Source organism: Astatotilapia calliptera, chromosome 20 (assembly GCF_964374335.1).
Source record: "Astatotilapia calliptera chromosome 20, fAstCal68.1, whole genome shotgun sequence".
Classification (NCBI taxonomy): domain Eukaryota; kingdom Metazoa; phylum Chordata; class Actinopteri; order Cichliformes; family Cichlidae; genus Astatotilapia; species Astatotilapia calliptera.
In genome coordinates this window covers 1,252,235-1,276,321 of record NC_137441.1, presented here as the reverse complement: position 1 = coordinate 1,276,321, position 24,087 = coordinate 1,252,235, and the positions used below count along the sequence as shown (strand labels likewise).

The 24,087-nt window shown below is 48.7% G+C and overlaps 1 protein-coding gene across 4 annotated transcripts; it reads right to left on the bottom strand.

Moving 5' to 3' along the window:
• Nucleotides 1-866: 866 nt before the first annotated feature.
• LOC113013715 (uncharacterized) lies at nucleotides 867-24,079 on the bottom strand. Of its 4 annotated transcripts, none has more exons than XM_080294450.1 (26): nucleotides 23,879-24,079; nucleotides 17,680-17,807; nucleotides 16,786-16,931; nucleotides 16,495-16,648; nucleotides 12,513-13,894; nucleotides 11,850-11,996; nucleotides 11,646-11,744; nucleotides 11,292-11,553; nucleotides 11,135-11,197; nucleotides 10,938-11,041; nucleotides 10,350-10,478; nucleotides 9,311-9,418; nucleotides 8,985-9,126; nucleotides 8,305-8,793; nucleotides 8,157-8,201; nucleotides 8,003-8,082; nucleotides 7,624-7,736; nucleotides 7,342-7,546; nucleotides 5,712-5,796; nucleotides 5,477-5,622; nucleotides 5,138-5,228; nucleotides 4,903-5,051; nucleotides 4,706-4,791; nucleotides 2,650-2,719; nucleotides 2,449-2,570; nucleotides 867-2,292 (listed from the first exon to the last, which is right to left on the bottom strand). In XM_080294450.1, exons 1-26 carry the CDS (start codon nucleotides 23,950-23,952, stop codon nucleotides 2,061-2,063), a joined length of 4,851 nt encoding a protein of 1,616 aa, XP_080150576.1. In that variant the 5' UTR covers nucleotides 23,953-24,079; the 3' UTR covers nucleotides 867-2,060. The 4 variants fall into 4 exon arrangements, with proteins under 4 accessions (XP_080150576.1, XP_080150577.1, XP_080150578.1 ...); XM_080294451.1 differs by having other exon boundaries at nucleotides 7,363-7,546; XM_080294452.1 differs by lacking the exon at nucleotides 23,879-24,079 and adding an exon at nucleotides 19,250-19,685.
• Between the last annotated feature and the right edge of the window lie 8 nt (nucleotides 24,080-24,087).

Sequence of the window (24,087 nt, the reverse complement as noted above, 5' to 3'; positions counted from 1 at the left end):
AGCTAAGTTGATCTATAGTGTTACATCATATTCTATAAGGATGTTATGTGTTTGTAGACTTTCTGCCCAGTTTGACCCATTTAGCAGACGTCAGCCTGTTTAAGGCTCTGATATCTATTCTGTGTGACTTACAGCAGTTATGACATGGTCTGATTTTCTCACCCAATAAAGGAATATTTCATATATCAGTCGACTCTTCATTCTATCAGACACAGTTATCACAGCTCCTACATTTGCTTTTACACATGTATGTAAGCATTGAGCCACATTTAGTACCAACATATTAAAAGAATAATATTTGTCTCTTATGTATAACACATCTGTATATGCACTGTCACAGATACTTGTGTTTGAGTGAAGATTTAAGGTGACAGGAAACACAAATAACTGCAACTTGAATCTTTGACCCAGAGTTCAAGCTCACTGCTGTAATATATCCTGTAAAATCTCTCTCATAATAATCTGACAATAAATATAATATTGTCCATATTATATTTACATTACCAAAGTGAGATGATTTTAGTCTCATGAACAACATCAGCTGTTCTGCGCGTACTCTGAAGCGTGCGGTCGCTAAATTGGGACACAGGCACTGAAGCCGTCACACTGAAGCATTCTGGGAGTTTCGTGAATGTGGAAATAAGCACAACAGCTGTTATACCTGAGAACATAAAACGCAGCAAACTAAGTTATTGATAACGCTGCTGATTACATCACCGGCCTCTGAGGCAAGGACGCCCGCTGCCTCACCTGCCCTTGTTTCACAGGTGGGAGGGACTAAGACGCCAGGAGTCGAGGACGGGCACTTGAGCGTGGCGCCACCTCCAGGCTGTAAGCTCCACTGCTGACAAAGACACAGACGCTTCTTCAGAGTGAGATTTGATTTATGTTCTTTCATTGAAAATTAACAATTTTAAATAAAGTTACTTTAACATTTCATTAATCAAACGAAGAAAAAAACGGAGGTGATGATGTGTAACTGTGATATAAATGCTCGAGCAACATTTGAACAGTTTGTCACGTCGGCTCGGTCTGGTTTTCCTCGCTCGCCTCAAATCCCTGAGACTGAAGTCAGAGCCGAGCTGAAAAACTGCAAACCAAACAGTAATACAGATGTAGTCAACATCCACAGATCAGTCCTGTGTGAAATATTAAGAACATACAGTGACGTGTGTCACGGTCGCACTCATAGTTTAACTGATTTACATCAACAACAGTAGAATTAAGGATTGAGGCATAATTTAAGGAAAGCACCTGGTTACAGCTTCATTGCAGAAGCACACAGTTCATCAACGAGCACCACAGTAACAAAGGACCTCAGCCTTTAGGTCGTCAGATTTTATTGGAGGTAGTCTAAACACACCTGAGCACACAGCTGAGCACACACTGGGTTCCCGGCCTGTGTTTGAGTTTGAAATGCATGACTTCATAGTTTTTAAAAAAGGAGTAAAAAAGGTGATAAATAAAGAGCTGACATGTCCTCAGCTCTGCTGATGCCAGAGTGTCTGACACAGGTAACCTTAGACGCAGGTGTCAGATTCCTGCTCCCAGACACTGTTCAAGTGTCGCTGAATTTATTCAGCAACTTTCTTTTGCTCTGATTTATGTTTAAGTAAAAAAAAATAATCTGTTTTTCTCCTGGAAACAAGAAACATGATTAAAAATAGTTTTTCTAATTATCCTTCGCCACCAGGGGGCAGCGTGCTGACACTTTCAGTACTTCCTTTCAGCCCGTCCTCATGGCCTTTTTCACTCAATAAAGCTTACGCTTACTCACTGCACCATCTTGTGGTATGAAGTGGTATTACCTGAAAGTACACCTGGAATTAATTGAACCCAAATTTTAAAATGAATGAACCTGCAGAGGGCTCATTTGAACTGTATTAAAAGGTTTAAATTAGTTTGAAAAACATTGTTGTGCTGCTGAATCTCTCCAGCAGTGAAAGGTTCATCCATCAGCGTCGTCCTCAGGTGAGAAACCGCAGATACCTGCGCACAGACTGACACGTCAGCACTGTGTCGCTGATCAAATGACCACATCTGAACGGTAGCGCCTCCTCCTAACTCGACAGCTGCTGCTCTGCAGGGGCAGTGGAGGACTGTGAGGAGGGGGAGGAGGAGGTGGTGGCAGCTGTGGTTAGAGGAGATAAGTCCTCACAGGTGAAGTAGTCCTTCAGGGGGGCCAAGAGGTGACGGACGACGGGGACACACCACGCCTTCCCGAGCACCTTCTGCCGCTGCTGCCGGTTCATGTCCCGCACATCGGTGTAATGTTTAGGGAACCCGAAGACTCTGCAGGGAGGAAGGAGGACACCTTTAATAATCCACCCATCTAACAGGACAACACTGCTCGTGGCTCAGATAAAAACTCAGTGGATCCACAGAAATCAGCCCACAGGCTGTTAGAGACGAGTGGACGAGAGACGTTACAACCCTTCAGCCTGCTACCTTTCCAGCTCCGTGATCCACAGTTTGTCCTCTTTGCCGTTGTAGAGGACGGGAAGCTTGTTGACATTTTTTCCTTGTTTCAGGGAGTTCGCATTGGTGGTGATCGTCCTCACCTTACACATCTGGAACACAAGCATGAGAAGATCATGTGGCCGAGCAGCTGTGGACGGATCACAGCGAGGAGAAGATTCAGTCACTCACCGTGGCCTTTCTGCCCAGCTCCAAGCACTCCTGCAGGTCCAGCTTGTCGCTCTGGGTGGCTACGATGGGCCTGCGGGTGAAAAATAAAACTTTATTTAAAGCGCTTATCCGGCAACGCATTTGAACTTTTTTCCCCTTTTGGCCTTGGAGAATCTCAGTACCGTATTTTCACGACCATAAGGCGCACTTAAAAGTCTTAGATTTTCTTTAAAAAGTGCGGCGCGCCCTATAGCGCGGTGCGCCCTGTGTGTTGTAAGGAGGACGTAGTAGAGAACACCATGAGAACGTTAAAGGGTGAAGTGTGGGCGTTGCTCGTATATACCGGACAATGTGGAACATCGTTGTTTTAACAACCCTGAAAATGGCAAAGAGACACGCTTACGAAGCACAGTTTAAACTGAAGGCCATCAGCTACGCGGAGGAACATGGAAATCGAGCAGCGGCGAGAGAATTTAAGATTAACGAATCGATGGTTCGCAAATGGAGGAAGCTGGAAAACAAGCTCCGGCAGGTCAAGAAGACGCAGCTGAGTTTCCGCGGACATAAGGCGAGGTGGCCTGAGTTGGAGGAAAGACTCGAGCGGTGGATCATCGAGCAAAGAGCGAGCGGGAGAAGCGTTTCGACGGTCACCATTCGGCTAAAAGCAGTTTCACTAGCTGAAGAGATGAACATTGAACATTTCCAAGGAGGTCCGTCTTGGTGCTTTCGTTTTATGAAACGGTGCCATTTTTCCATCCGGACCAGGACTACGGTAGCGCAGCAACTTCCAGCGGATTATAAGGAAAAGCTGGCCATCTTCCGCTCCTACTGCAGCAAACACATCGGCAACAAAAACATCCAGCCCAGCCATATCACAAACATGGACGAGGTCCCGCTCACTTTTGACATCCCGGTGAGTCACACTGTGGAGAAGAAGGGGACCAGCACGGTAGCGATACGCACAACGGGGTACGAAAAGTCTTCTTTTACTGTTGTGCTTGGCTGCCATGCTAATGGACAGAAACTGCCGCCTATGGTGATTTTTAAGCGAAAGACTTTGCCTAAAGAGAAGTTTCCAGCAGAAATCATCATTAAGGGACATGAAAAGGGCTGGATGGATGAGGAAACGATGAAAGAGTGGCTGAGGGAGGTGTATGTAAGGAGACCAGGTGGTTTTTTCCACGCAGTTTCACTAAGAGTGGAAGGCAGCGCCGGGCGAGTTACGCCACAATTTGCCAATGGATTGTAGATGCTTGGGCTAACATGTCTGCTGGCACTGTTGTTCGAGCTTTCGCAAAAGCCGGCATCATTTCCGAGGAGCCGCACGGCACGGAAAGTGACTCTGACAGTGAAGAAAGTGAACCTGGCATGTTTGATGGAGATTTAGCGCAGCTGTTCAATTCAGACACAGAGGATGAGGACTTCCATGGGTTTGATTGATGATAAAAATGTGAGTACCAAACTTTGTTTTGCTCCTGCTTTATTTTTAAATACGCACACTTGTGTGCTTGTGTGTTGTTGATGATGACGATTACTGGCAATAGAAATGTGAGTAAGGTACCGAACTCAGGTTTGCTCCTGCTTTATTTTTAAATACGCATACGGTACTTGTATGCGCCCTATGATCCAGTGCGCCTTATGTGTGTGTTAAATACAGTAAGGGCACACATAACTGAGACTGCGCCTTTTAGCACAGTGCGTCTTATGGTCGTGAAAATACGGTATTTGCTCTTATTTTGAAAGTTTCGTTGCTGCTAACCGCCACAGCCCTTCCTGTCTGCTTGGGTCGCTGTGGCCGTCCCAGAGCCGGCGTCGCTCGCAAAAGACAAACTTTTCCATCGGAAAACTTTTGTCTTCCTGGAATGAGGAAACGTGCACTCACAGAGCTCACCGGGCGTTTCCCTCTAACGATCTTTGCTTCAGATTTAATCACAGCGATTCATTAAAAGCTGCCGTCCTCTGCAGCTCCAGCTCAGCACAAACCCCACGATTCATGGAGGCCGCACTTCCAAAGAGGAAACTCCACGAAAACATGAAATATCCGACTAATATTAAAAAGATGCTAAAGCTCACGTACCTCCTCATTCCCGGGATGTTTCCCCAGAAGTAGCGAGCTCTGCGGGCCGGAGTTACGTGCATGGCGTCCACCATCACCGGGTTACACTGACGGGAAAACAAGACACAGTTTACACCTCGTCAGTTTAACTAAGGAAGCACACAGGAAGAGGAAGAGCAGAGGGTTATGGATCCAAACGGAAGTGAGTGCGTGCAGACCTCCAGGAAGCGGCAGATGCTGATTTTGTTGCAGGTGTTCATGGCGACCGTGTTCTCGTACAGCCAGAAGAACGGCCGCGGGTCGTCCTCTTTGGGCTTCAGCCACTGAAGGATGCGGTAGTAATCAAAGAAAAGCCTCCCGGTGCCCTCTGCAGGAGGGAAGTGACACAGGAGCACCAACAATAACCTTTAGACCACTGACACCTGTGTGACCGGACGAGCTGCAGAAACCTACCGTAGAGGCCTTTCCTTAACGGGTTGACGATGGAGAGGTCGTTACAGGGGCTGCCGCCGATGAGCAGGTCAAAAGGTCCCCACCGCTCGAGCTGGAGGAGCAAAGAAGACGTGGTGAGAAAAGGGGGCGGGGCTTCACCGCAGCACTTTCTATATTCTGACCCGTCAAACACACTCAGTCAAATCTTCTGTCTCAGCTCAGAAAAACAAACTGGAGACGCCCTCTCAGTCTGTCCGCCACGTTGGTCTCCTGCTCGCACGGATACGTACCGCTGTGGAGACGCCAAAATAAAACAGAGCGCGTCCTCATTTGTGGAAAGAGGAATTACGAAGGACATACGCGTTCCTGAGTGATGTGCCGCACGTCTCCGATGTGGACGATCTTCCCGTCGTGGTTGACGGTGGCAACGGCGACCGAATCCTCGCAAACCTCAGAGGCGACGTATTTGTCTATTTTGATGCCCAGGACCTTGAGCACGTAGAAACCTGTCGGGACGCGGAGAAAAGAAGGGGCTGTGTGGAAAAGCAGGAGCGTATGGCCGTTTCACAGGAGCAGAAGGGCAGGTAAAGCTCACCTGTGCCGATGCCGTCGAACAGCGACAGGACTCTGACGGGTCGGCGGAGGTTTGCAGGGATGGACGGGTAGACGCGGTGAGGCTCCTGCAACAAGAAAAACAGCATCACACAAGAGCCGGCGTGATTTCTGACGAGACGACAGGAAGTCACACCTGACGCACAACACGGGGTGCTCCGATGTAAAAAAGTGTAAGTGAGTGGATCTGATGCCGACACCAACATTTTATTTCTAATTTCTATTTATCTTGAAGAGAATTAAAGTAAATGCGTCACCAACATAGTTTAAACCTCTACACAAACACACATAAAACCACAGAAGCACAGAACTCCTGATCCTGCTGCCACTGATGACTGCAGTTCACCACGTGGCCACAGGGGTCACTAGCTGTGACAGAGGGCTGCAAGGAGCTGTGTGCCGCTGCTGGCACGTCCTCTCATTTTAGTGTTCAAGTAGAAAACAAAGCTGTTTTGTTTTTTTATTTCAAAACTGCAGACATGAGCACGTTTCCCTCTGAACTCACTGAACTACCAAATAGCCCGTCCTCTGTCCTGCATTTTGTTCGTATGTAAAACACAAACGCACACTTTAGTGTTCACGTGAGTTTGTGACGCTAACACAGCTGATCCCTCAGCATGTTTGTGCTCATGTTGCCTTCATATTCAATCATTTTTGAAGATTTTAATATTGCACAACAAACAAATCGTCCCTAACAGAAACGTCACCTCAAGGGACAGACGGCGTTATATTTCTACGGGCTGCGAGTTCGGCCCGCTGCGCTAAGCAAGCATTACTTTGACAACTGTCGGGAATAAAAATGAACTTTCTGCCACGATATGGACGAAAGAATCTGCTGTGCGAGTACCTGAGAAAACCTTTGTGTGGGAGCTACAGTTACAAAAAGGGTTACGCAACACTCTTACTTTGCAGGTTCCCTTCACACAACTAAAAGAAAGTCATGAGTAAAACTGCTTGTAGGTCTTGTAGCTTATTTGTGAGAATCAGAGTCTAACCCAGCGTATGCAATAATGTGGATATTTAAAGATGCCTGCAAATTTACACTTATGGATAATTTGCAGGGGGCAAGAAGGTCCTGAGTTCAGTTCCTCCATCGGGGTCTTTCTGGGTGGAGTTCGCATGTTCTCCCCGTGTTTGTGTGGGTTCTCTCCAGCTTCCTCCCACAGTCCACAGACATGCAGTTAGTTGGGATAGGTGGAAACACTAAATCACACCGTAGGTTGTCTGTGTGCCCTGCCACGGACAGGAGGCGTGTCCAGGGTGTACCCCGCCTCCTGCCTTAAGACAGCTGGGATAGCCTGCAGCGCACGCCGCAACCCTGAGAAGGTTACGTGGAAGCAAATGGACGGATAATTTTTTAGTAACGCTGTTAGTCTCCAAGCCCTGGGGGAGTTTAAGTCCATGTTAAAGGAAGTTCTTTTGTTTTCAGATTTTCACGTGTTCGTACAGGATATTTTATTTGTTTTAATGTTATATACTTATGTGCTACATGTATTTGACTTTTGTTGCCATGGTGGCAGGAAATTAGATCTCAATGAGATTTTACCTGGATAATTGAATAAAGGACTAATAGAATCAGCACCTTTGAGGGCTTCCTGCACACAGATCTTTACCAAGGCTGGTTTTCCACTCACAAACTCCATGCCGCTGTCATTGGTGAAAAACTCCTGCACGCGGATGCTCCAGTCCTCTCTGGGGATCAGCGCTCTGTGGGGTCTGTGAGCCTGACACAGGTAGCAGATCCACGGGTCCTCCAGCTTCAGCGAATCAAACGTTCCCGGCCCGACGAGGATGTTCAGACAGTCCTCGCAGTAAGACCTGAGGACGGAGAACAGAGGTTAAGAACGGACAACGTGCTGGCACATGCGGCCGAAACACTGACAGAAGCTGAGAACCTGCAGCAGCCATCGTTGCCACACAGCAGGACGTCCATCCCGTAGCAGCAGATGGTGCAGTAGGACTGATATCCATCGCCGTCGTAACGATATAAGGTTTCTGTGAAGTTATCCTGCAGGCACACAGACACCATCACAGCCAGCTGCTCAGGAGGAGCTTGGACGTTTCGAACAACACACAGAAACAAAGGAAAACATCTGCTCAGTTCTTTAAAAGCTCTGCAGGATTCCTGTTTCTGCGTTAGGTCTACGCTGCAACCCGACACCACAAACTGCAGCAGCGTCCATGCAGCTTTAAACTGCGCGTGCTGATGGATGCACGGGTCCTTCCTCACGACTATCAGGGAGTCGAGCACCAAGCCTGAGAGCAGCTCCTCACCTTACACTTCAGGCACAGGCCGCCTTTAAGCAGAGGGTGGAAGATCTCAATGTTGTCCGTCCCACAGCACAGACAGTACCCTGCAAACAGCACACGATCAAACACACGAGCGTATACACGCAAAGATTCCAGGCATGCAGCGCTGCACACTCACCCTCGATGTCCAGCTTCATGTCCACGATCGTGCTGATGATCGTCTCTGAAAGGAGCAGTGAGAGAGAGTGAGCCACGTTCACACCTGCTCAGGTGAGAGCTGACAGCGGAGGCTAACAGCTGCATCGCTAACAGCCGCCGAGCGTTACCTCTGTGCTTCTGGTCGGGCTGTGCGTAGGAGGCGGTCGGCTTGTTGACCTTGTTGTGGAGTTTGGTGTAGATCTTCTTCTTGCTCGGCATCCAATCAGACGACACGTCATCGTTCAGCTCGCCTCGCTTCTTATGAGCCTTCCTTCCTCTCCATCCCGTCTTACTCTTCCCCTTTCCTCGCCACTCCTCCTCCTCCTCCTCCTCTTCTTCCTCCTCCTCCTCCTCCTCCTCCTCCTCTTCCTCCTTCTTCCCCTGTCTCCCCATCTTTGACCCTCCTCCTCGAGCTTCCTTCTCCTTCCGTGCTTTGGGGCCGTGCTCCGCAGGATGACCTTCCTTTTTGTTTGCCGTTGCTGGCTTTGAGGCCTTCCTGATGGAGCTGCAGGACAGCCTCTTCAGGCACACCTCCACATCTTTCAGGTTGATGCTGGAGGAGTCAGGAGAAGAGGAGGCTTTATGGGGGAGCTTCTTCATCACCCTCGACCACCAGTCTGCAGAGGGAAATCAAACATGTGATCAAAATACATCATAAATAAGACGGAGCACGTCAAGTCTGTCCTACTCTGAGCTCCTCCTGTACGACCCCTGACCCCGCCTCCACGACTGACACAGAAACAGGCGTTCACAGGTGAGCCACACCGTGACTCCGACTCAGTCAGGCAGGTAGTATCAATGTTCTTACCGTTCTTTGGAGCGTTGGGCTGAAATCCTTCAGGCCCCGACGGCTGGAAGCCTCCCAACGCCCAGTCCAACATCTGCTTCAGCAGCTCCTCTCTGCCCTTTGGAGGAGGAGCGAACTGCTTCTTACAGCGCCGAGCCGCCTCCTGGTGCAGAGGAAGGAGGACGTGTCACATACGAGCACACAGACTTTAGTTTAGCAAAACATATTTAAAAGAACATAGTAAGAACTCAGAATAATCTCAGGCTCCGTGAAGTTTTGACCTGTTCTTTACAAAACGAGTCCAGGACTCTTCAACTCCAGTATTTCTCCTGTTTGAACAAACACACCTGCAGGGACAGGTACACGGCCTCCTGGTAGGTGTTCAGGATGTTGAAGGAGTCGGCACAAAAGTTCTGGGTGAACGCAGCGAAAGGTTTGAGATCCTGCAAACTGACCTGGGATCAGAGAGAAGGAAAACATCCATCCACCGCGGGCCGATCGGCACAGGAGAAAAGCACAAATACAGATTTTACTAATAATTTAAAGCAGAAGACAAAGAAACGACCGTCTGATCACGTCTGCAGAGGAAAGGACTCAAACTCAGGGCATGCACGCACAAACGCACACACACAACCCCGTTCAGCTATCTTAGTGAGGACCTTCATTGACATAATGCTTTCTCTAGCCGCTTATCAAACCTGACCATAGCCTAACTGTACCCCTGACACTAAAACCACATTTTGAGCCTCAAAAAGGCTTCAAACTTGTGACGACCGTGTGTGTGTGTGTGTGTGTGTGTGTGTGTGTGTGTGTGTGTGTGTGTGTGTGTGTGTGTGTGTGTGTGTGTCCTCACAAGTATAGTAGAATGCAGATTTTGGTCCTCACAAAGATAGCTAGACAGGAACACACAGGCTCTCTAACAGCAAATCATTTCTCTTCTTAATCAAACATAATGAGTCTAACGTGACTGAGAAAACTCAGGAGAGAGAGAGAGAGGAGGTGAAGCGGGACGTCAGGTGACTGTGTGTCAACAGCTGTGATTGGATGTCCCGAGAGGACGAGCGAGGGACTCAAATGAGTATAGAAAGGGGCCCAGGAAGCTCCAGGTTGGTACTTCCACTGTGATTGGCTCTGGGGGCACCAGAGGAGATGCTGACACTGAACTCTGGTTGGATCTATGACCAGCTTTGTTCTGCTTGAATTTACAGTATCAATTCAGCAGGATTTGTCTCCCTGTTTCTTTATCAGAGGAGGACCGTCGGACGTCTTCATCAGTCAAGCTCTGCCCTGCGCTCTGGGTACGACTCACTGGATCAGAGCCTGGACTAAACAGAGAGCTGATCCACACTTCCTGGTTCCACAGGTCGACAGCATGGTGCGACTCACCTGTGAGGACGTCTTTTGTCCGTACCACTCCACCAGCGTCTTCCCTGGCGGTGGAGTTTCTCCTCTGCACGGCAGGACGACGGCCGGCCACAGCGCCGAGCTCCCAGCGTAACCCCAGACCAGCTCCCCCTTCAGGACAAAACACACACAGATGTGTTCACGCGAAACACTGTAAGTTTCTGTTGCCATAGCGACCCATGTGTGAGCAGGTGATTTCACAGTAAGCTAAACTGAGTCGACACCAGCAAACACACTTTGCCATCGCTGCCTTCAACAAACGCACGCCGAGTTTCACATTTTTGTACAAGACGCTGCAAAATAAGAAACTGCCACGGTGTGAAAGCGCTGAAACTTTCTGATGTCCTTAAACGCATCGTTTCATGTGACCGCCGCCTCCAAACTCAGCTTTCTGTTATTTGTTACCAACAAACTCAAACTGTCCCTGATTGAGAAGAAAAGTTTGGTGCTTGGCTGTTCAGCTGAAATGTTGTGCAGATGCGTCACACGACGGCTGCAGTGACACATCACTCATGAACACAGTAAACACAGACAGTGCTGCTAGTTAGCAGCTGGTGTGAAATGCCTTACAGGTGATTGTTCCCGCGCCGATGCTACTCGGGTCGGCGTGGCTGCCGAATCCTCGTCATCGCTGCTCATGACATAATCAGACTTGGCCTGACGATTTCTGTGACCTGCAAACGAGACGAGAAGCGGCTGAAGCAGCTCAGCGAACAAATACAAACAGAAACGGCCCTTTCTTATTGCACCGGTGTGACATTTCTTACTGCGCAGCTGCCTCAGTCTGTCAGCCCGACACATTCTGGAAGCTTCTGTAACATCCACCACATCTGGATAAAAACAGGACACGCAGTCACTGATTAACATCAACGAGGCGTCACATCAACTTCGTGTCAGAGCTGCAAACTCCGGCGTCAGTCCTACCGGAGGAGTTTTCTGTGTCGCCCGACTCCTCCGTGCTGCTGTATTCCCTGGAACGCACAGGTGGTCTGGATTTGGTCCAGTCGCTGTCCTCCGATGAGCTCAGTTTGTCCACTTCCTGTTTCCTCTCATTATCGTGAGCTGTCTGGTGACGGACGGGTATCTTCCTCCTGCGGTTGTTGGGTCTTCTCGCCCACATCCCCGGTTCAGGCAAAGCTTTGGAGGCTTCTCGGCTGTCAGGAAAAGTCTTGGGGATGTTCGACACCTTGGGATTAAAGCAAAGACAGAAAAAAGGGAAATTATTTATCCCTTCCCACCTGGGTCGTGTGGGCCACTCACATGGCTTTGACCTCTCACCTTAGCAAACACCTGGGTCCGGTGCAGCGAGCTCGGCAGGGCCAGGAGGGTCAAAATGAGCCTGCGCAGCGTCGAGCCGGGGCTGACTTCGCTCACCATCTGCAAACAGACACGCGTCGTCTCGACTCACGCACAGAGCTTTTATCCATGTATTTACTGCAGTAACCAGACGTGTGGACGTTCAGGCCACGCTGGTGCTCTCACCTTTGCCCAGGAAGTAGCTTCTCCACTTCTCGTCGCGTGAGTCAAACTGAGGTAGTCGTCCTGAAGTTGATCGGCTTCTGAAGAGGCGGGGTCACACAGACGCAGCTCTACCGCCATCTCTGACAGCACGCTGCTGGATAGCTTATTCTGAGGACAGGATGTTGCATTGCAGAGTCATTAGCAGCAGGTACAGACGGCATCTTATGAACACAGCGTAACAAAGTGACCTTTAAAGTGCACAAATCCTGCAGCCTGACAGCAGCTCACAGGAGCAGCCAGGACCGTGTGTGGGTCAGAGCATCTGGCTAATCTACCTACAGCACACATGTACTGGAAGCTCTCTCTCTTTGGGGAGCTGGCGCCCTGGTTATCGTCGCCGCCCTCAGGTCTAAACGTCATTTGAATCGACTACTCAGGAAATCAGAGACAAATACCATGTGCAGAATAATTTGGTGTATATCAAAGCAGCTTTGATTTCACACACTCGAAGGTGATTCATGATAAAGTAAAATGCAGATTTGAGGAGGGAATCCGACTACGAGCCAGGAAAATCCTGCTGCAGCCGCTTTTCTTAGACTACAAGTCGGCCGGGAATCAAACCAGCGACCTTCAGTGTACCAGCCCTGCTCTGCCTCCAGCAGCACACAAACAAAGGCGTCTTACGCTGACTCTGTGAGGGTCTTTCTGGACGAGGGTGATGTTCCTCAGCGCCGAGTCTCCGAGCTGCTCGGGAACGCTCTCGACCACGCTCCGCAGCGCCGCCTGGTAAAACACCCGCGCGTCCTTCATGAAGTCGGCCCTGTCCTCGTCGTCCAGATCCACGGCCGGGGTGGCCCGCAGGAGGTTTTTGACTCGAGCGCCCACTTTCACCTCGGCTGCGGGCAGCAGCTTCGCCTCGCTGCTGAGCAGCTTCACGTCTCGCCTCCTGAGAAAGTCGTCGAGGGCGGCCGGCTGCAGGACCCTCGCCGCGTACGAGTGAAGCAGCACGAGCGTGAGCTGCAGCTCCACTCCGACATTCGCAGAGCCATACTGCTGCAGCTCCTGGAGTGCCCGGAGCGGCTCCAGCGCGTAGGCGAGGAACAGGAAGTGTAGCTCAACTTTCGGATCGGTCAGCCGGACGGTGATTCGCTGGGTTCTGATGCGCTCGGCGTCCACGGCCAGCGCCTCAAGTTTAAAATACTCCACCAAATCCGTCCAGCAGCCCGCCATCTTCTGCACGGCGTGGATGAAGAACAAGCACTGCGAGGAGACGGGGCGGGACAGGTTGTGGTGCTCCACGTCCGCAAACAGCTCCTTCAGGCTGTCGTTGATGGAGGCGCAGGTGGAGTAGTGACGGTGGATGTCTTTCACCAGGTCGACCACGTGACTGAAGGATGTGAGGAGTCCGGCCTGGCACGCTCGTCCCGCCATCCCAGGAAGGCCGCAGAGCGATACCAAGCTGGGGCTGAAAAGCCGGAGCTGGGCTTCAAACCTCCGGCTCACCTGTGGGGGCGGAGCATCACAGTAAAACACAGCCAGGTTGGAGAGAGGAAGGCCAGCCTCCGTCAGCGCCTTCATCAGAAGGTCTGGATCTGACTCCGGGGCTCCGACTGCCGAATCCACGCTGAGCTGCACCGCGAGCAGCGCCCTCACCACGCTCGCACCCGAGCAGCCGTCGAAGTAGCCAATCAGGACGATGCTCGTCCTCCGGCCCCCGCCCAGCTCCACCCCGACGTGCAGGTACAGGCAGTACGGTGTGCTGCGGAGCGCGTTGATGATTTGGCCGGTCGGCGTCAGGTCCACGTCATCGCGGCAGTACTGTTTACTGAATCGCAGCAAAACATCGCCCTCGTCCACCAAGGAGTCTGTTGACTCCGCCTCCTTCACCTGCTCAGGCGGAACACACTCGTCTATGTTTGTTACCGACTCCATCGTCAGGTCCACCACGTCGTCCTCGTCGTCGGAGATCAGCGAGATTACATCATTTGCTTTTTCTTGCTCTATGGTTTTACTGTCCGTCGTCACGGTGACGGCGAGTTTCTGATTCGGCAGAAGAAATGCACCACCTGCGGGGGGGGGGGAGAGCGTTAGGCGACAGCTTTGAAGTGAAGGTTCACATATTAAACTTCTGGCTTTAAAACGAGCAGCGAAACATTAAAGCTTCAACGTTTCCGGTCGTGCTGACGATCTTTACCGTTTGTTAGCGTTTCTGACCCACTTTTATAAACTATTACATAAAAGATATTAAATAAATGAAATAGCCTGTGGCAAATGTTTTAGTGTTGTCTGGTCACTATACATACTCTATGCAAAGTATAAAAAATGATATTTTCACAAACAAACTTCTTGTAGTTTTGCGACATGGTGCTGCTTTACGTGCACCCGGATATGCGTCATGCTTTATGGCAAAGATGTGCAGATCGATCCTGAAATATCGATTCCTCCGATATCAGTCATTTATGTTCTAGAATCGAGTCTCACATTAAAATATCGATATTTTAGTAATTTAGAGTAAATTTGTAGTTTATCATTAACACAGTGGAAAGAAACTATAACATTCGGATCGTCTACACTGGAAGGAACTACTTCCTCTTCCGCCTTTCATAGTCATGTGCGAAATACGGCTGCATAACTGTGTGGCAGCCCCTGGCGTGCGCACTCACAACAACGGCTGAGCGTAAATGGAGTCATGTGTGGACGTGTTTTACCTCCACAAACAGCCAAGACGCAGTTTGCGATGTGGCAAGACAGTGAGGTTTCGTGGCAGCTCCACTGACCTCATCAAACACCTCAGAATAAATCATATCACAGAATATGACGAGCTTATGTTGAGGCGAACTGAAGAGGAGGAGAGGGACAGGTGCTGCTAGGGCGAGACAGACGTCTGTCGCAGAGTCCTTTAGTGCTGAACATGCTCAAATGGCAGGTTTTTTATAAGTATACAAGTTATACAAGTAATCTGATGTCCTGTAATCATTATGAAGCTATATTATTACAATTACATAATACAATGATATATTGTATTATGTAATACAATGAAACATCAAGTTTTTGTATCGGTATCGGATCAGTATCGTCGATACCACCCTGAATTTTACTTGGTATGAGATCGGAAAGGAAATCAGTGGTAAATGGCCTGGATTCGAATACACTACATCCAGTCATCCACACACTGGTGATGGCAGCTACATTGCAGCCACAGCCACCCTGGGGCGCACTGACAGAGGCGAGGCTGCCGGACACTGGCGCCACCGGGCCCTCTGACCACCACCAGTAGGCAACGGATGAAGCGTCTTGCCCAAGGACACAACGACCGAGACTGTCCAAGCCGGGGCTCGAACCGGCAACCTTCCGATTACAAGACGAACTCCCAACTCTTGAGCCACGATCGCCCCTGGTATCGCACATCACTGCTTTACGGTAACTCAAAAACGATGGACGCTTGACAGGTTGCAGCTTCATGCCCGGACATGCACCAGGCAGAGACGGCTGCACAGGCAGCCCAAGAAGAAGCACTTTTACCAAAACGGGGTACGTCTGTGATTTGGTTACTTGTTGGGTTCAACAGCACCAACACAGAGCAGAAGACGCCCATTTGTAAGCTATGCTATAAAACTATTCCTGCGCCCGATGGCAACACAACAAATCTCTTGTATCACCTACAGAAGGCCCACGAAGAAGAATCCAGAGAATCCGAGCTAAACCAAGCTGTGGAACGACGGGAGCAAGTTGGGAAAGAAAAACTATACCAGCTGAAGATGCAGCAGCCTTTCACACGAGGCCCGTATGAGAAAACGTCCCAGCGCCATAAACAAATCACAGGCGCCGTCTCGCGTTGCATTTGTAAAGGCATGGCCCTGTTTATGTAGTTGAGAAGGACGGCTTTCGTGACCTCGTCAAAGTCCTTGATCCGAGGTACGTTATGCCCGGTCGTAAGCACTTCAGTAAAGTCGAGTTGCCTCGCTTATACGAAGCATGGCGGCCAAAGTAGAGCAGGATGTTTGCAGTGTCGTGCATTAAGCCTTGGCTGCTGACCTGTGGACGAGCAGAGATACGCAGCCCTGCATGAGCGTAACCATCCGCTTCATTAACGAAGACGCCGCGCTCGCTGTTGACAGACTGCGGACTTCCCACATCACCACACTGGAGTCATGTTAGCCCAAGGTATGAGTCTGCCGTCGCTACGTATTTACCGTGCATAAAGTACATTATGTGCGTATATACGTGCACGTAGTACTAGTATACATACACACATTAGTTTTACTAGCATATATGATATGCATGTTAGTAAAACAAATATTTTGGGCAGAAAACCTTGAAACTGTTGTGCACTTTAAAAAGTTCATTTTAAATGTATGATTTTGAAAATAAAGAAGGCCACAGCTGTTTTCCTTTGATGCGTTTATATTGCTGCACTAAAATGCACGTTTCTCATTTGTGACAGTTCCTTTAAACCTTCAAAATAAAGTTGGAGAAAAGTGAGCAATGACATCTGTCACACTTTTCAGAGAATAAGTGGAAACATTGCAGTATATCGTGATATATATCGTTATCGTGATATAAAATAATTCACATCGTGATAAATATCTTTTCAATATCGCCCAGCACTAGTTCCCAGCATCGGTTTCCCTGAAAACACGCTGTGTGACACCTGTGCGAGACACACCTAGGTCAGCAGGAACCAGGCTCTGTCCTCCTCTAGCTTCCAAGGCGTTGTACTCCCTGCCATCATTGTTCTCGTCGAAGAAGATCTTGAACCACTGGAGGAAGGTCAGAGCCACGGCCGAGTTCCTCTTCATCAGCGACTCGATGGGGATGTGCTAGGCAGAGCAACAGAGGATCTTTAGGTGCGTGTTTCTATCAAAGAACGAGCGCCAAGTCATCCTGCTGTTTCTAACACAGGTGTGCAGCGAGCACTCGCTTTAATGTCGGGACCTGAAAGCGCTGCAACACTCACTCTGATCACTCCGGCCTTCCTGAAAGCAGCCTGCAGCAAGGTGAAGTTGTGCAGAGAGTGCATGATGGTGTCGCACTGGAACTGGACCCTGGAGAGGTCCAAGGAGCCGGGAAACAGCCAGTCCATCAGCTGGCAATAAGCCGCACCTGGATACAAACAGAGCAGGAAGTATTACACATCATTTATATTATTAACACGGCTTTATCTTTACACTGGTCAAACTGGCTTTTCCTCGTTGCCTGTCATATATGTCCTGTTCCTGTTGCAGGGACACATGACCTGAGTTTCTAATGATGAGCCCAGTGCAGGGTCAGGGAAACCCTGTAAGCCACACACTCGGGCAGCACAGGTTTTTCCTTTGCTCTCCTTCCTGCTCTGTGTAAATAGTCTTATTTATGGTTTTCTTTTCACAACATGCACCACGAGGCACACCTGCTCAGTAAGAAATGATAGCAAGAAAGCTGGGCCACCGTCCACAAACACAGTAGTCCTTTTTAAGAAATGAGTCCTCGTCAGAGGGACAGCTCAGAGTCAGAGGCTGACACGGTTTCAGCATGTGCAGAGGACGGAGGCTGAAGACGAAGCCGCCAAGCAGGAGGAAAAGAGGAAGACCTCAGGGGAGGTTCATGGATGTAGAAAAGGAGGACAGGCAGAGGGTTGGTATGACAGAGGAGGTGGAGGCAGATCCTCCACTGTGGAGACCCCTAAAGGGAGCAGCCGAAAGAAAAGAATCCAAGGAAAGGAGGAAAGAATAGGAGTGATGTGCGAGTGCCTGTTGGTTTCTGTTAGCCAACCACAGATGGGGTCAGGAGGACGGAGAACTCCACGTGAGAAGTAAGGCGGAGGCTGTTAGCAATGTACCAGCATCAGCCATGCCTGTTAAAACACACCCACCTGTGCATGCCTGCTCCACCTTGGTGAAGCTCGTCTGTAAGGTTTCGTTTAGCCACGCCAGCAGCTCGTAGCGATTATACAAAAACGTCCCGTTCAGGGTCACATGCACCGCCATCTCCGAAAGGCACCTGCACACACATCACAATGTTTTTAAAATCATACATCAATGCTGCAGCCCTGCAGACTGGCGACCTGGCCAGGCTCTACCCCGCCTTTAGCCCCATGATAGGCTCCGGCTGGAGGGATGATACATGAGGCAAAACAAATATTACTGAGGCATGCATTACACAAGAGCCTGATGAAGTCAGAGTGACATTTACACACGTAAGAACACTCATGCAGTAATATTTTCCCGTAAGCGCCCCGAAACGAGCCCACGTGTTTGCACAAATGTCTGTCCAGAAGGTTTACTAACAGTTTGAAAGAGCCCGATCTCCCTCTGCAGACCTCCGTCACAGCGTCACGGACACCGGGGTCACACAGTGCTGCTTCAGGGGCTGACCTCTTCCTCTGTAACGACTTCTTCGTGAAAGCGTTGCATTTAGGGTCCCATTAAAATGTCGTTTACTTCACATTCAATCTATAGAATGGAAACGAACGAAATGAACACGAGCGCATTCTAGGCGAAGTTGGAATTCCCGAGTTTCCAGCCGGAATCTTCAACTGTAACCTCCCCTCAAGTCTAATTTACAACTCGGCGTAGCACTGCCCACCCCGAGTTAACGATCACGGCTGCGTTTACGTGCAAAAACAAAAACACTTCGTTGTATTGCTAAAGACGCAATCTTGCGACAGACAAAACCTTAACACCGGGACGCACGCATCGGAAATTCCAAAGTTACCGGAACGCAGCACACATTCACAGTGGCCTCTACACCAATCAGAGCAGAGCGGGGGTTATTCTAGCCAATAGAATCAATGGAAGCGGCACCGATGCGCTCTTAAATTTGTTTCCGGAAACTAACACGTGGGGCTGCCGTCGGAATAAAAACAATCTGATCTCAGGTCAGCTGGAGTCATGGTTGCATGTGTGATAAAGTGCGGCTAACAATACAATAGCAACTACAGCATTTAACGGCAATAACACCGCTACCGTTTAGAAATTGTCTCGGAGTTTAAGCGGTCACTCGGTGGTCAGCTACTTTTGTTCACACCCCCACTTTCATTCAGCTGACTTTTACTCTGAGTTCCCAAAAAGATGATTCTGTTCATCTGGACGTTTTCAGTGGGAAAAACGTTTCGCCACACATTCAAGTGCCAGATAGTTTCCCACCTTATAAACAGCACTTTTGCACAATGCCTTAAACTAGCCCACTGAACGAACAATGGCTGTGAGGTCAGCTACATGATCATCATTTACTCAGAGACCTTAATAACACAGCGAGATATCCGCATTAGCTCGCGACGCTGACTTACAACATCAGTACAAGTTTACGGCAAAGTCACAAACGGCCTGTGCGCTCCCGACGGTTTATTCTAGAAGAAATGTACAGTTTTCGTCTAAAATCATGGTGAAACCTTTAGCGAATTCATGCAACAGGCTGCTAACAAACATGGTGGACTGACTTACCTTCTCTGCTCAGCTCGCTCTGACCGATTCAAATACCAAAGAAGTCAGCCTCGACGACCCCCAAAACCCACCCAGCCCTCTGCCGCGGAAAAAAAGCGGGTGTTTGACCTAGTCACTCAATTTAAAAACAGCCAGAACTGTGAATAAAATAAAGGCCCACGCCCTTTAACACCACAGGGGTCGAAATTTAACTTTAAATACCAGCTAGCCAAACTCTTTGGTTATGTTAATGTCGCTGTTACTGAAACATCCGGTTCTACAGCTGCTAGCTGCAGTTAGCTTTAGCTCCTAGCGTCACACTAGGCGACATCGGAGTTAGCAGATTTTCCGGTTGGCTGTTCCGACAGCGCTGCTCCACGAAAAAATCGCTTTTATTTAAGCTAACCGTTTACACTATTTAAGACAGAGTAGTACAGTTGTAGAGCTCTACGGAGAAACCCCAACAATCAGTACTTTGGCGACAGTGGGAAGAAAAACCTTTAACAGGAAGAAACCTCCAGCAGAGCCAGACTCAGGAAGGGAGGAAAAAAGACATGCTGTGGATGAGAGCCAGAGAGTGATTAATAATTCATAATTAAATGCACAGTGGTGTGTAAACACATAGTATGTTATTTTATCTTATTCTATTCTAGTGTATTTCTTCATTTTTGCTGTTTGTAACTTTGTACTGTCCAATTTCTGCTGTGACCCAACAAATTTCCCACGTGTAGGAGTAATAAAGGTTTATCTTATCTTAAAAGGGGTGAGAGAAGGATAAATACTTAGTGCATCATGGGACTCAGCCTACACTTTTGCAGCATTGCTAAGGGAGGATTCAGGGTCACCTGATCCAGCCCTGACTACATGCTTTAGCCAAAAGGAAAGTTTGAAGAAAGGAAGGCAATAAAAGAAAAGGATAGGGAAGGAACAGGGAGAAGACAGGAGAAGGAAAGAGGAAAATACAATCAGTGGGTAGAGGAGAAAACAGGGAGCATGGGAAGAGTACAAGGAGTGAAATTAAAAAAGTGTGCGCTTCCTCTCAAGAGCATGGAATAATCCCCAGGCCACACTGCAAAGAAAAGTGAGTGGGAGCTAGCTCATAGTGGCTATGCCTCCCTGAGGCAGCAGAACAAGAACTGGCTCCTCTTACCAAGAGAGAGGTTCAACAGCATCACAAAATAATATTAAGGGCTTCTCACAAAAGGTTGGCTGAGTAGGATACTATTGGTTAAAAAGTTTCACTAAGCACCACGCAAGGCGTGGCATACAAAACCATGAATTGCTCTCAGCTGCAAGGGCCGCACCACTGAACAAGCAGGTGGTCAGTCAGTGGTTTCCAGTTTATGACAACCTGCTCTGCACTCCCAGCCTCGAGGGCATGCCTTCCCATATGTATGGAACTGCGACGAGTCTGGTCCACAAAACCAGTACTCCTTAACCAAGGTGCTTGGAGTGATTGGCCAACCATGTCTGGAGGTCTGTGCAGGTGAGAAAGGTGAAACTACCACCTGCATGGCAGCCTTCAATGCAGAATGCATTTTCAGTCAAACTGTGATTATGTTTAAAGGGAAGTGGCTACGATGTGAGTGGCTCCAACAGTGCCCTGAGAATGTTACTGTTCAGGTCTCAGATAATGGCTGGATTAATGATGTCTTCCTAGAATGGGCTCAGTTGTTTGTTCAGTCATTACCTAAGGATGATGCCAGAGATCTAGATGGACTTGCAGACCCCAGACAGCACCAGCACCAACAAGCAGACCCCAGACAACACCAACAAGCAGACCCCAGACAGCACCAGCACCAGCAATCAGATCCCAGACACCACCAGCACCAACAAGCAGACACCACCAGCACCAACAAGCAGACCCCAGACAGCACCAGCACCAACAAGCAGACACCACCAGCACCAACAAGTAGACCCCAGACACCACCAGCACCAACAAGCAGACCCCAGACACCACCAGCACCAACAAGCAGACCCCAGACAGCACCAGCACCAACAAGCAGACCCCATACAACACCAGCAATAGCAAGCAGACCCCAGACACCACCAGCACCAACAAGCAGACCCCAGACACCACCAGCACCAACAAGCAGACCCCAGACACCACCAGCACCAACAAGCAGACCCCAGACACCACCAGCACCAACAAGCAGACCCCAGACACCACCAGCACCAACAAGCAGATCCCAGACACCACCAGCACCAACAAGCAGACACCACCAGCACCAACAAGCAGACCCCAGACAGCACCAGCACCAACAAGCAGACACCACCAGCACCAACAAGCAGACCCCAGACACCACCAGCACCAACAAGCAGACCCCAGACAACACCAGCACCAACAAGCAGACCCCAGACACCACCAGCAATAGCAAGCAGACACCACCAGACACCACCAGCTCCAGCACCAACATCCAGACCCTAAAATCCCTCAGCCCCATTCATCCCCCTGCAGCGGTATCTGAGGTGCCCTCAATCTTTACATTCTTGGATGGTTGGATCTGAAGAAATAACAGTCAACTTTGAATGTGTTCCTGTTCACACCAAAGGAAGAGCCATCAACCTGAACTTGTATTACATTCAGTGATCTGTGTGTCCAACCAAAACAACAGAGGACTGTCAGAAAGAGGGCCAAACCTCTGTCATTTGTCTTCACAAGCGATGGACACGTAGACTACGTTTCCACCAAGGCAGTGCAAACTAAAAAGATAGAAAAGACCAGAAGAAGCAAAGGTGCAAAGAAGGATGACGTGCCCTGCAAAGCATGTAAGGCAGTCTATGGAGACAAAAGTGACCCAAAGGCCAGTGGGGAGTGGATCAGCTGTGGGAACCGCAGCGCCTGGTTCCATGAGACGTGTGGAGAAGAAAGTGGCATCTATGCTGACGATGGATTCTTCTGTAAAGACTGTCTCTAAAATAGAACATACAGTTCTTATGAAAATGTTGTAATAATTAACTAATTCTAGTTATTTTTAATGCCAGTGTTTTTATTCATGAATTATTAAATCAACACTTGAATGTGTTCATATTTGTTAAAATGAGCTGACTGATAAAGTGGCCCACTTTACCCTAAAACACTGCTCATCTCAAAAATGTTTCAAAAGCTATAGGACCTGAATAATTATAATTTATGAAATTAAATCAAGGTTTACATATTGAAAACAACTCATTAACAACAAAAACACAATTCAGTCTCACTTAGTGCTTATTTTGCAGTTTACCAAATTTGCCAAAAAATATGAAATTTGCCAAAAAGTGTCCCAGTTTAACTGATTTCACCCTGGAGATAGTGTCTGTCTCCCGAAACCAAACTGGAAGCTGGTTCCACAGAAGAGGGGCCTGAAAACTGAAGGCTCTGCCTCCCATTCTACTTTTAAATACTCTAGGAACAACAAGTAGGCCTGCAGAGCGAGAGCGAAGTGCTCTAATAGGGTGATATGGTACTACAAGGTCATTAAGATAAGATGGGGCCTGATTATTTAAGACCTTGTATGTGAGGAGCAGGATTTTGAATTCTGGATTTAACAGGAAGCCAATGAAGGGAAGCCAAAACAGGAGAAATATATTGCAGAATTTTGGATCAAATAAAGTTTTTTTAGGGAATTTTATAATGATAATAATAGTAATCAGTTACAGTAGTCCAGCCTAGAGTAATCAAGTCATGAACTCGTTTTTCAGTGTCACTAATTGCTTCCTTGGCGCAGTAGTTAGTCTCAGATGGTCTCACCACCTCTGACTTCTGACCTCAGCTCGGTTTTTGCCCTCGCACCGTGACCAATTTTGGCGTGGAAGATGATGTCAGCGATTCAACCACCTTTGGTTCCTTCAGGTTCTCAGAAGTTGTGGTTTTAGTGGACTACAGACGTCAATCTTGTCTTTTTGTGAGATAAATCACGATCTCTGTCTGTTCTGTGTTGAAATTAATAGCAATCTTGTCTGTGAGATATTTCATTCTTTGCCTGTTGTCTGAGTTACCTGGTTGTGCTCAGAGGACAACACATCTACTCTGATTGGAACAGTTTTCTGATGGGGCTCCACAGGGTTATGTGTTCGGACTGCTGAGTTATTATCACAGTGAGCAAAAGCAAAATAAAGTCTTAAAATTACACATAAAATTAACCAGCTTAAGAATTTTTTTTTCTAATGGCAACTAGATGAATATTTAAGTCACAGTGCTGCTTGCTGATCATCACCTCTCTTCCTAACCTAGCTCCAACAACTCTTTCCCAAATCTTCCCGGTGTGGCTCATCAGCTTTATCCCTCTGTAGTGACTACAGCTCGGCTCGGAGATTGTGTCAAACATCTCAGAATCTCCTACACACCTGCCTCCACCTCTGCTCTAAGGTTATGTACGATTTGTAGCCAGTGGCCTGGCTGTGTGCTGCCGTCTGTGATTGGAAGAAGAGGCTTGAAAAGGAAGTTATGAACGGCTGTGTGAAAGTGAAAGAAACTAGAAACAGACGACTTGAGCGCCCTCTGCTGGAATCAAGTTAAACAGCAGCACAGACTCGCTGTGATTAACCAACGAAATTAGTTTAATCGGGATTTTAAAGAGTTTTAAAGAGTCTACTTAGCACAGCTGTACTCTTCCGTTTGTGTGAGGTTCACTGATATCGCTGCTGGGTGGGGGCAGAGACCCTGTTTACCTGTCGGAGCTGTGGCGCTGGCTTCCTGCCGGTGTGTGGTGGGCTTCCTGCTCGCTGGGTGTGTGCTGGTCCATATCTTCTATGAGGACCCCCGCTGTTTGTTTGCCGTGCTCTGCAGAGCTGCCGTCTCAGTTTGTCCCACTTTAACCTTTTTAAAGAACAACGCCCGACGTCCAAGGGCAGAGGGAGGGGGTGCAGGGCTGGAGTCC